The sequence below is a fragment of the Coffea arabica genome, chromosome 9c (genome assembly GCF_036785885.1).
Source record: "Coffea arabica cultivar ET-39 chromosome 9c, Coffea Arabica ET-39 HiFi, whole genome shotgun sequence".
Lineage (NCBI taxonomy): Eukaryota > Viridiplantae > Streptophyta > Magnoliopsida > Gentianales > Rubiaceae > Coffea > Coffea arabica.
This window is the reverse complement of record NC_092326.1, coordinates 30,298,838-30,311,322: the sequence shown is the minus strand read 5'-3', so window position 1 is coordinate 30,311,322 and position 12,485 is coordinate 30,298,838. Positions and strand designations below refer to the sequence as shown.

The 12,485-nt window shown below is 41.0% G+C and overlaps 1 protein-coding gene and 1 long non-coding RNA gene across 2 annotated transcripts; both read right to left on the bottom strand.

Annotated features, from left to right (window-relative positions):
• Positions 1-2,279: 2,279 nt before the first annotated feature.
• On the bottom strand, positions 2,280-2,717 carry LOC140014167 (uncharacterized). Its single transcript, XM_072064580.1, has one exon. The coding sequence runs from the start codon at positions 2,715-2,717 to the stop codon at positions 2,280-2,282; it is 438 nt and encodes a 145-aa protein (XP_071920681.1).
• Positions 2,718-7,111: 4,394 nt separating this feature from the next.
• On the bottom strand, positions 7,112-9,660 carry LOC140014031 (uncharacterized). The gene is made up of 3 exons (XR_011820901.1): positions 9,571-9,660; positions 8,024-8,100; positions 7,112-7,351 (listed from the first exon to the last, which is right to left on the bottom strand). It is a non-coding gene; the product is annotated as an uncharacterized lncRNA (long non-coding RNA).
• Between the last annotated feature and the right edge of the window lie 2,825 nt (positions 9,661-12,485).

The following is a 12,485-nucleotide window of genomic DNA, read 5'->3' as shown; positions in this document are numbered from 1 at the left end:
AAAAACACCTTATCTCCTATCTCAAACTCCAAATCCTTCCTCCGATGATCGGCATAACTCTTCTGTCGGCTTTGGCCTGTTTGAAGTCTCTGGCGGATCACTTTTACCTTTTCGTAGGCTTCCTCAACCCATGGTATTGTAGCCGAATCTATAATCTTTCTCTCTCCTACTTCATCCTAATGGATTGAAGATCGACACCGTCGTCCATACAAGGCTTCATATGGGGCCATTTGAATAGAGGAATGATAGCTATTGTTATATGCAAATTCAACCAAGGTTAAGTATTGACTCCAACTTCCTCCAAAATCCACAATACAAGCTCTCAGCATATCCTCAAGAGTTTGAATGGTTCTCTCAGATTGTCCATCAGTTTGTGGGTGATACGCTGTACTATAGTTCAACTTAGTTCCTAGAGCCTCTTGCAATTTCTACCAGAATCGAGATACAAACCTAGGGTCTCTATCGGATACAATACTTACAGGTACCCCATGTAGTCTCACCACTTCATCCATATAAAGTTTGGCAAGTTTCTCCAAAGAATATTTCATATTTACTAGCAGGAAATGTGCGGTCTTAGTTAATCGGTCCACTATTACCCAAATCGCATCATGCCCCTTTTGTGTTCGTGGCAACCCTGATACAAAATCCATCGTTATGTACTCCTATTTCCATTCAGGGATCTCTAAAGGCTGTAACAGACCTGACGATTTTTTATGCTCAGCTTTCACCTGTTGGCACGTAAGACACTTTTGTACAAATTGGGCAATCTCCGCCTTCATATTATCCTACCAATACAGACTTTTGAGATCTTGGTACATCTTATTACTCCCTGGGTGCACCGTATACCTAGAGTGGTGAGATTCTTCCAAAATCTCCCTCTTTAACTCCTCATCCCTAGGTACAACGACACGATTTCGAAACTTTAAGATTCCATCAGGACCAAGGTTAAAGTTAGGCAACTCCCCTTTCTTCACTTTTTCCACCCACTTTTGCACAATTGGGTCCTTCACTTGGCCCTCTCTAATCTGATCCAACAGTGTCGACTTCACCTCAATATTTTCAAAAATCACCTTCTTCTGTTCTAGATGAGGTTTCCACACACATACATCTTCTAACAAGCTCCACTCTCCCACCATGGAACTTGCTAGTTGAGCCTTTCGACTTAAAGCATCTGCTACAACGTTGGCCTTTCCGGGATGATAGTTAATCGTACAATCATAATCTTCTAAGAACTCCATCCACCGACGTTGTCTTAGATTTAGCTCCTTCTGAGAAAACAGATACTTAAGGCTCTTGTGATCCGTATATATCTCGAAAGTCACACCGTATAGATAATGTCGCCATTTTTTCAAAGCAAACACAATAGCTGCAAGCTCCAAGTCATGGGTTGGATAGTTTTGCTTATGAGATTTTAACTTCTGAGATGCATAGGCAATCACATTCTTATTTTGCATTAACACGCACCCTAGCCCCTTTCTCGAAGCATCGGTATAAACCGTGTAGCTATCGTTCCAATTGGGCAAAACTAATACTGGAGCCATGGTCAATTGCTTCTTAAACTCTTCGAAACTACTCTCACACTTAACATTCCAAATGTTCTTTCCTTGTTTCTTTGTCAAGTTAGTTAAGGGTCCCGCAATTCTCAAGAAGTTCTTTATAAATCGGTGGCAGTACCCTGTTAAACCTAGAAAACTTCGCACCTCTGTGGGATTCTCTGGCCGCTTCTATTTGGCTACAGCTTCCACTTTCGCCGGGTCTACAGCAACCCCATTTTTTGAAATTATATGACCTAGGAGCGCCACTTTTTCCAGCCAAAATTCACACTTGCTGAACATAGCGAACAATTGGTGCTCTCTTAGGGTTTGCAACACTATTCGCAAGTGTTGTTCAGGCTCCTCCCTTAATTTCGAATATACTAGGATATCATCAATAAACACCACTACAAACCTATCCAAGTAAGGTTTAAACACTCGATGCATTAAATCTATGAATGCCGCTGGGGTATTGGTTAAGCCAAAAGGCATTACTACAAACTCAAAATGCCCATATCGAGTGTTAAACGCCGTTTTTGGCACATCCTCCTTTCTAATTCTCAATTGATAGTACCCTTGTCGAATGTCCAATTTAGAAAACACCACAGTCCCTTGTAATTGATCAAACAACTCATCGATGTGGGGCAAAAGATATTTATTCTTAACAGTTACTGCATTCAACCCTCGATAATCAATGCATAATCTTAAACTCCCGTCCTTCTTTTTAACAAATAGCACTGGAGCTCCCTACGGGGATTCGCTCGCATGTATGAACCCCCGTTCTAGCAAATCTTGCAATTGCACTTTTAACTCCTTAAGTTCAACAGGTGCCATTTGATAAAGAGCTTTAGAGATGTGAGTAGTTCCGGGTACTAGATCAACCTTAAATTCAATCTGCCTTTCGGGTGGCAGTGACCCCAACTCCTCCGGAAATACGTCCGGATATTCCCTGATTACCGGCATGTCTTCCAACTTAATCTTTCCTCCTGGAGTGTTAACTAGAAAAGCTAAATAACCGTGTGCTCCATGGCTAAGCAATTTCCTAGTCCTTATTCCCGAAATGAGCGCAGATGAGGCTAACATACCCCTTACGTCTAACTTCAAAGTTGCCTCACCTAGTATGCAAAACTCTACCACCTTCATCCTACAACCTACCCGAGCATGGTAATGAGCTAGCCAATCCATACCTAGAATAACATCGTACCCCTTAATGGCTAGACTAATGAGGTCGACTACCAATTTCCGTTCACCAACCCAAATATCACAATTTCTGTACACCAGATTCGCAAGCAAAATTTGGTTACTCGTAGGTGTTCTTACTTCTAAGTCATAAGGTAGCCTTTCAACTTTCATGTCAATTTCAAGCATAAATGTAGGGTTAACAAAAGAATAAGTGGCACCGGGGTCTATCAAAAATTTGACTAACCGGTGAAAAACAGGGAGCGTACCTTCCACTACCTCCGTTGGTTCAGGCACCGATTGTTGGTCCAGTGAATACACTCTGGCCAGTACCATCGACCTGGTCCCTCTGACAATGGTCGGCTTTGGGTTTGACTCACCAGTCGACTGAGTATCGCTGATCAACGGGCAGTTGACTATCTGGTGCTCCGTACTTCCACAACTTAGGGACTTCCGAGCCTTTTTCCAGCATTCATCCTCTGTATGGTTCGGGGAGTGGAGGTCTGGCCTCCCTGTGGAATGCCTCTACCTTGTCCCCTACCACTTTGGCCTCCCCTCTGGGCACCTCCTCTCTGAGCACCTCCCCTAAATGCACTCAAAAATCATCTACCTCCAGCCCCACGACCGGATTTAGCAGGTGGCATGTTCCGATCACTCTGCGCTGACCCTTGAACTCCATTAGGTGCCCTTCTCCGTTTTGCATGAAAATTTCTCACTTGTGCCCTGGCAGTCTCTATCCTTTGGGCCTTTTCCAAAACCTCCGTAAACGTATTAATCTGAGCCGCCGCCAAGGCCTCTTGTATCTCAACATTGAGTCTTTGCACAAACCTCCGTACTCTTCTTTGCTCCGTAGCTATCAGTTCAGGAGCAAATTTTGATAGTTTCGTAAACTGAGTCTCATACTCAGCTACACTAGAAGTTCCCTGCCAGAGCTTAATAAAATCGTCTTCTCTCTTCTCCTGGACGATAAGTGAAAGGTATTTCTCGTTAAACTTCCGTACAAAATTTAACCAGGTCCATGCAGTTCCCTCTCTCTCCCATTTGGCCCTAATTACATTCCACCAAACCCTGGCTGGACCTTCGAAATGGAAAACAGAGAATTGTACTTGCCTATCATCTGTATAGTTTAAAGTGGCAAAGATGTTGATCATGGTCTCTAGCCATTTCTCGGCTCCCTCCGGGTCTGGTCCTCCTAGGAAATTAGGTGGAGAGAATTTCTGGAATCTCTCTAAGGCCCTATCTTGCCCCATATCGGGGTCCGTAGGTTGATTTACAGGGGCTTGACCCTGTTGTTCCACTAAACGGGTCAGAATATTAGTCATTTGTTGGATTGCAGTTGCCACTTGATCTCCTCCTACAGCCTATGGTCCAGGTTGTGGCTCAACCGTTGCCTCTCCCTCTTTTCTCTGTTCTCGCACCGATTCTTGTGCTTGTCTACCCCCACGGCCACGACTAGGACCGCGTCCTTGGTTAGTTCCCCTGGCTTGACTTCTTCTACCCTCTATGTTTTAGATTTAACCAACTATAGACATATAAACAAGGTAAGGTATGGCTCATGTAACACGTTGCAAAAGGGTAAACAGAGGCAATAAAACGCATAATAAACAGGTTCTTCATATACAGAGCAAACAAGTCACATATATATGCCAACCTAGGCAAGTCAAAGGCTATACTAGCCAAGGAACATAGAACAAAGGAAACCCTATTTACATCCACCATGACACATCAAAGTCAAAAACAAAAGAAAACATGTCGTCCTATTATGTTCCTAACTATCCCACAAAAATCTCTTCAACCTTAACAAGTCGTCTGGCTAGATGCCGACCCAACCGACTCCATTGGTGCACTCGACTCCTCCTCCGGGTCCTCCTCAGGATCCTCCTCCGGATCCTCCTCAGGAGCGCTAGGAACATCAGGGACTGCAGGCACTTGACCCTCTTTGGCCAAGTCCTGAATCACATCCTCCACCAGAGCTGCACACTCAGTCAGGATATGGCCGGTCCAATCTCGAATATCTCCAACCACTCGCATAAGGCGTCCAGTAGTCGCCTGAGCCTACTCGCGGAAGGCATCAGTCCGCTGCTGCTCCTCTAAAATCGAGGCCTCCACCTCTCGGATCCGGGCTCCCTGAACTCAAAAAGCAACCTGGAGACGCTCTATCTCCGACTGGCACCTACGATTGGCGCTACCCAATCGTCTCCGCTCATCGTCTACTACGAGCACTACCCAATTGGGGTAGGAGTAGGTCTTCCAGAAGTCGCAACGCTGGATCTTGCGCGTTGGGGACCACCGATGCACTGGCCCACCAGGGCTCTCTCGGTACGTGAGCACGCGACAGATGGGCCCCTCCAGATATGGCTCGTCAGTGGGTGCGTCAATAGGTACGTCAGTAGGTACGGGCTGAGACGGCCCATCACCCCCAGAAGCATCAGTACCCCAATCATCTATGTTTGCAAGTAACATTGCAAAAGTAAGTACATAAGACGTAGAAAACAAGGCTAAACGCTAAGCTCAAGAATAAAACCCTAGCCTATGGTATCAAGCACTCAATCTATCCAGATCAATTCACCCTTAGGCTCTGATACCACCTGTGACGACCCCACCTCCCTCTAAGGCGTACCAAAGGGTTCAGCGAGTCGCCTGCTCAACTCTCGCCAGGACTCACTCACTCGTATCACGTGCATACCTCCATAAACAATAAATAACATCGCAATTCAAACTTATAATTTACATCGATGCACAATCAAGATACAAAACCTCTATATACCCAAACTGGTTCAAAGTGTATACAATCCAAGTACAAATCATTTTAATCGAGTGATTGCGCGAGTACAAGTCAAAAGTCAAAACAACTAGGCTATGCTAGTCTTTACACATCTCATGCCTCGCTCGTACCCCTGTAAGGAAAACAAAACTGACGGAGTGAGCCAAAACTCAGTGAAATTCCAAATATCATGGCCATCAAATGAAGTAATAACAGCGTGAGAGTGAAATAGCGAGCAAACAAGTCAAATAAGAGAGATAACACTTCAGATAGTCAAGAAATATCTGGTTCACATTCACATGTAAGGATACAGTGGCTCATATCTCGGCTCCATCCCAGCTTGATCGAATGGTAGTTGACACTCCGTCAACTTTCAAGTAATCAACTAGTCCAGAAGAACCCCACTTCACACCAGTCTCCGTCCACCGATCAACCCCCTTACCGGGCCCGCACGCCACACGAAACACGGGTGGTAATATTCGAGTATACCAATTAGCCGAGGAGATAACACTCCACTTGACATCACTAATTACCCAGGGTTCGTTATCTAATCGACCTGACCCTTGCCGGCTCGACTCGATTAACTAGCCACAGGATTTTTGGAATTCCAGACAAGATACAATTCATACGCATGTAGAGCAAGTCAATTGAAATCGATGAACAAGAACAAATCTCATTAGGGCAAGTGCAATAAAGTACACCCATGCCCTATCAAATCACTTATATATCATGTAATCACATTGGTCAATGATAAATCATAATTATCAAGTTCAATTAGATATTTGGAAGCACTCACCAAAAATAGTGCCTCTAGTGATCGCATATGGGTTGTACTCCAGGTTTGGAGTCCAAATCTGCGATAAAACTTGACTTAAAAACTTTGAAGATCAACTAGGTTCGAAACTTAGACTTTTCGTTCAACAAGAATCAAGAAATTGAAATTTACTTTGAGAGTAATCGTGAAACACTTGCTCACTTTTTAAACTATAAAACTTTGTAACATTTATACTTGGAAATGCCATTTGAGTTGAAAATACAAGTAAAACATACTTTGAGCAATCATTATTTTATTTCTCAAGGGTACAAGTTCGGCCAAATCCTTACTTATATACCTTGGTAAAAGAAGACGCGAATATCCTAGATGGTTCAAGTAGTAATCACTCTTAACCCTTACTCAAGTTGCAAGTTTGTCTACCTAGCCCTTGAGCGTAAATTTGGGCAGCACGCCCTTTGTATTTTCCTATTTCCAGCCATTTATGGCTTCATTCTTTTCCTCAATCAAATCCAAAGTTACACACAAAATAATCTCATTTCAATAGCCGTTCAACAGGCTCAAGGTCATACAAGTACAAAATCAAGCTAACGACATGTGCAGAAATGAGGTTTAGCAAAAGACAGATTTGACGCAGTTTTGCGTAACGGACACAACCAAAGCTATGCTTATCGGATTGGGATGCAATTTATACTGTTTAAAAGCTAAGTCAAGGGGATACAATTTTGATGGAGATCACTTAGTCCAAATTGTGACGCCCCACATCTCCCTAAGGCGGACCAAAGGGTATCCGCGGACGCCTGCCCAGCTCACGCCAGGACTCAAGCAATTCCATTCAATTTAAAATCGAACTAAACACTTCGATGAGATCAACACGAATACAATAATGCGGAAGCGTTCAAGCTTAACAAGTCACTTAATGTATCACCAGTACATCGGGTAGTCATGAAACGACTTAAATTCAAAGTACACATCAGGGCCCAAACTTTTCAAGTTTACAATTTCCACAAGTACAACCCAAACCAGGGCCTAGTCAAAATATATAACAGGAGTCTTAACAAAATTACAACGGATGGTTTCTCCATATCTCTCCAAGAGTCGGTCCTGTTAAGGAAAACAAAACTATAGGGTGAGCTAAACGCTCGTGAGGCCAAGAACACACATGCAAGCACTTAGTCAAATAACAATCCCAGATTTAATAAATAAAGCCATGTCTTTTCAATAATCAATCAATCAAACAGGAAAAGTAATCAGAAACAATTCAAGGATATAGTAGCTCTCAGGAGCTAAGTTCCACTCGATCTGCCGTTGTCATTCGTATACCTTCCCGCATTGACCCTCCTGTCAACCGGGTCGGTATTTCCATTTCCGTAGATCACCACTTACTTCCCTCCGTCCACCGTACACCCCAAGGGCCCACAATGGCCAATATTGGGCGATACTCAACGAGTATGCCAAGCAAGACCTCTTATTAGGTCGAGCTTATTTGTATCTCATGGCTCGTCCAAATCCCCGACCAAGCCCATTGCTGGCTCGAGTCTAAGGACGGCCTATGAGTTTGGGCGTCCCCCATTCATTGGAAAGTCGAGGAGGTTCACTCCAACGACATAAGCATTCATGACATAACATTGCATTTCATTCATTCATTCAATACGTTTCATTCATTCATTTGAAATTAGAACGAGTGCGATAAAGTACGCACCCGCCCTTATTTTTAAAACTTTCAACAAATCCCACAAATAAGCAAGTATCAAAATTCACACACTTGACACTCACCGAGCAATTCAATAAGAATTATTTTCCGGAAGTTCAAGTGTCCGCGGTGAGATCCTCTTGAAGGTCTCCTTGCGCGCCTGGCAATTTAATAGCGAATAATCATACAATTAACCCACTTATCAATAAAGATTGTACACTAGTACAATCTAAGAATTATTTTGCAAAAAGGAACCTCAATTACACGTAAATCGAGGTTCAACTTGCCTTTTATTAGGTACAATATTATTTGAGTTTTTATCATGAAAATCGAGGGCAAAACGTTTGAATAATACTACGAGAATTAAGAGTTTTGGAAAAACTCCTTTGCCTTGAAATGTGAGAATTTCAGTTTTATCCTAATCTTTGAAAAATCGTAACTCGCTCGGTATAAGTCGAGAATTGGAAAACTTTATACCGTTGGAAACCTCTTAGAGAGTACTATAAGTTCCTAGAAGACACTTTTCCATGAATCGAAGTGAAAAGTGGTCAAAAAAATGGGCTTGAAGACGCAGGGTTGGTTTTCATGGCAGAATTAAGTTGGATTTCGGCCAACTTTGGAAATTCGGCACGATTCACACGTTGCAAACCGGCCTCTGAAATTTTCAGCTCAATTAGTGTTGCAAGTGACGTGTATGACAAAACAAGCGGATCAAGAATCGGAGTTTCGAGCACCGAGATACGGTAGCCCGAAGTTAAGCAAATTCAAGACTGGATGAGAATTTTCCAGACTTGAACCTCTAACTTTAGTAATTCAATTGGGTGTCGCAACGAACTTGAATTGGCACCAAAATTGGCAGTATTTCAATACTATCTAGAAAGTATCCCTCTACCGAATTTCGGGGAAAAATACCTTCGGCAAGGTAGTTAATTAGCCCACCAAAGTTCAAGAAAAATCCTAAGGCAATCTGCCATTGACTTTCATTTTCCAAATTTCCAATCGTTTAATCAAGAAAGTTATCCAACCATGGTTTATTTGTGAAATAAGGGTCTAAGATACATCCATATTATCTTTGGTAAGTGTTTAATATCAAAAACATCAACTAACAAGTTCACTCCAAGATTTGGTTCCAAACCAGTCCAAACATTAGGGTTTTCCAAAACAGAGCAGTCCACTTGTTTCAGTCACAAATCAGTCAATATAGCTTGAAATCGAGCATGGCTTACGCCGTTGGAAAATACATTCATAGGACTAAAATATCACAGAAGAAATCATTTCCAAATTCGGCACCCAACTGGTTCAAATTCGGGCATCCAATTCAAGCCATTAGTTCATTAAAAACTGGCCTTAAAATGGCCGAATAAAACAGGGGTAGAATCGGAAGTTTTTACTTCTTACACCCAATGAAGTTCCTACTAATTACCCACCACTAATGCATCATTATAACCACTAAACCAACAATATAATCACCATCAATCATCACATCAGCAACAACAACCCAAGTGTGGGAATTCCAAGAGCCCACAATCACATTTTTACACCATACAAAAGCTAACCAAATGCATGCATGAACTTAACAAGGCAAGATAGCTTCCAATCTTCAAGTTTTCAAGGGTAGATCATCACTTACTTTGGGGTTGATGTTCAAGCAGAATTTCGGTCCTTTTTGCCCCAGAAAAACCGTGAGTTTTAGCTCTCTTTTGCAGCTCAAAATGATCCTCAAATGTCAAGCTAGGTGTGGTGCAAGTTTGGTTAAATTTGGAGGTGATTTGGGGTGGTTTTGGGTGAGATTAGTGTGCAGAAATTTTAGAACAAGGAGTTAGAGAGAGGGAGTGTTTTGGCCGGCCATGAGGAGAGAGAGGAGAGAGTGTGTTTGATCTAAGTTAGCTTCCAAGAGAAGGTGCAATGTGTGGTGCAAAATCACCCAAAAGTCAACTCTCATTAGGGGCCGTTTGGTGTGATTACGGCTCGATTTTCTCGCGCGTTTGGTTCACTAGTGCACTAAACCTCCAAGGCATATATATTCATGTAAATATTATTCACTCTTAATTGTCCCGAAATAAGGGTCTAAAGTCCCTCAATTGAAGTCGCGCGCGTGAAAACGCGTACCGTCAAATTTAACGCTATAACGCGAAACTTTCGGAAAATTCTTATAACGATTGCACTACTAACTATCACTTGAATATTTATTCATAAAATTACCTATTTTAGGACCATAGTACAAGTCTCCAATATTCCAAGCTTATCGTGCTACTACGCGGATAAAATCTCCAAGTACTATTCACTATTTTTACTAAACGCGCTCTAGGAAATTAATTTTCGAAACGAATCATTCTAAAAATATAACGAAGATATACTACCACTTATTTAGGTCTAATAAGACTAAAAAATATTTCTTGGAATTAAAACCCAATTAAATAATTTATTAAGCCATAAATTAGGCATAAAATAATAGTTTTTGCGAGTCCTCACACAAATTCCAGTGTAACCCAGTCAAATTCCCAATTCACAGAACCAAATTCCAACTAACCGGCCAGTTAACGGTACTACCTTCAAATGGCCATATCTCAAGCTACCAAAGTCCATTTAGGACGTTCTTGGAGGTGTTAAAAAACTAAGACAAAGTACTAAAACTTTCATGTTTTGGCTAAAAGCTAGTTCGGTACGTATCAAGGTGAACAAACGCAACCAACTTAGTGTATTGTCAAAACTATCCACCGACTTTACTCCTATGGGAGTCAGGTCATTTTCATGTTTTCACAGGCTACGTTGCTCCGATTAAACTGAAATTTTATACATAATCATAAAATATCATTCTCTACAACTTTCATGTTTTGTGATAAACCTAATTCGGCCTCTAACATAATGAACCGGGCAGAACTGAAGCTACAATTTCCAGAAATCTGGAATTTTGTTATATTCAAGCTATACTTCTCATTTTTACCTTAAAACTACCACTACTTTCTCCTTTACAAGATTATATACCATATATATACATCATATAACACCTAACCCACAAGAAATCCTAACTCAAAAGTCATCCCTCTAATCATCAAAACCATTTGAAACAAACATCACAAGCACAATTCTAACATTAATACCCAACTTAATCATGATTAATGGAGGATTAATGGAGAAAGAAAGGTTGATCAGCCATTATACCTCAAGACAAGAGCTTGCAAGAATGATCCTCCACCTCTCCTTGAAATTTTTTGGTTCCTTAAGCTTCCCAAACTTCCAAACTAGTGATTAATCGATTTAGTTTTTCTTGTTTGCACTCAAAAGGTTGGATTCAAGGTAGAAAATTGAAAACTCTCTTCACTCTTTTGCCTCTCCTTGCTCTCGGCAAAAACATAAAAAAAATGAGAAAAAATGAACTCAAATGGAAGATAAAAGGGTTTGGTCAAAGGCCATAGATGGCCAACAAGTGGCACCACGAAAACCATCCAAATTTTGTTTTCTTTTCCTTGCAATTTGGGTCAATAATTTCGGCTATAAGGCTGAGGATGAGGGAGATATTTTGCAAAAATATCAATGGTATGTGATGGTAGGGAAATGGTGGGTTCAATCGGTAGTGATCGATACCCGTCGGTTTGAGTCGATTTTTCTTAAATCGCGTATACTAGGGTTTTTACCTTCTAATCACTAACTTATTATTATCACTTCTAATCATATAATATTTCCTCATCCAAAAGTCACTCTTACCTACCAAATTTGTTCCTCACTCCATACCGAATAGCCACACTACGAAAACACATGAAAATCCTAATTTGCTCTAACTTGATAACGGACAACGAAAACCCTTACTTCTATATTCATTTACATTTATTGTGGGGTGAATGGGTAGTAGGGCCATAATAAATAAATAATTTCCAAATAAAAGGGCATTTTTAAGAAAAATATAAAGAATTTGCAAGTCCTCACATTAGACATTTTCCTTGCTTTCTCCAACACTCAGCCTTAGCGTGGTTAGTCTTGCCACAGTATCCACAAGTTTTGTGAGGAGTCACGGCTTGATCAGTTTTAGAATTTTCTTTGTATTTCTTTCCAATTCTACGTTCTTGCGTAGCAAATCAATTTTTTTCGCATATTCTTGCTTCCACTATCCTTCCCAATAATCAATCAATTTCTTTTGAAATTCTACCTCATTTCGAAGAATGTCCATTTTCTTATGTATTTCTTCCAAATTTATCATCTTACCAGTTGGTTTAAATCAAATGCTAACCTGCCAGGTAAATCAAAGGATCAAAGTGAGTAACTATTTACAATGAAAATTCTAGCTATAGTAACTCTTTCATTCTTTGGCTTATAGGTTACCCCAGAATATAAATCTTAATTATTTTCTACTTAATATGCACGAGTTTTTGAGGCTGTACATAATTACTATCATTACTTACAAACATAACAAAATATGGAGACCTTATTCCCTAATATAAAAGTTCCATGCCCTAGTTCACTCTCCAATACTCATGTACAAAGTTACTCAAGAAGAAACCCTAATCTCTTACTTTCACTAGTGCTTCATTTCATTCCCTCAAACCAATC

Bases quoted from the DNA above. Each gene is read 5' to 3' on its own strand.
- LOC140014167 (XM_072064580.1), bottom strand. From the start codon at position 2,717: ATGGATTGGCTAGCTCATTACCATGCTCGGGTAGGTTGTAGGATGAAG.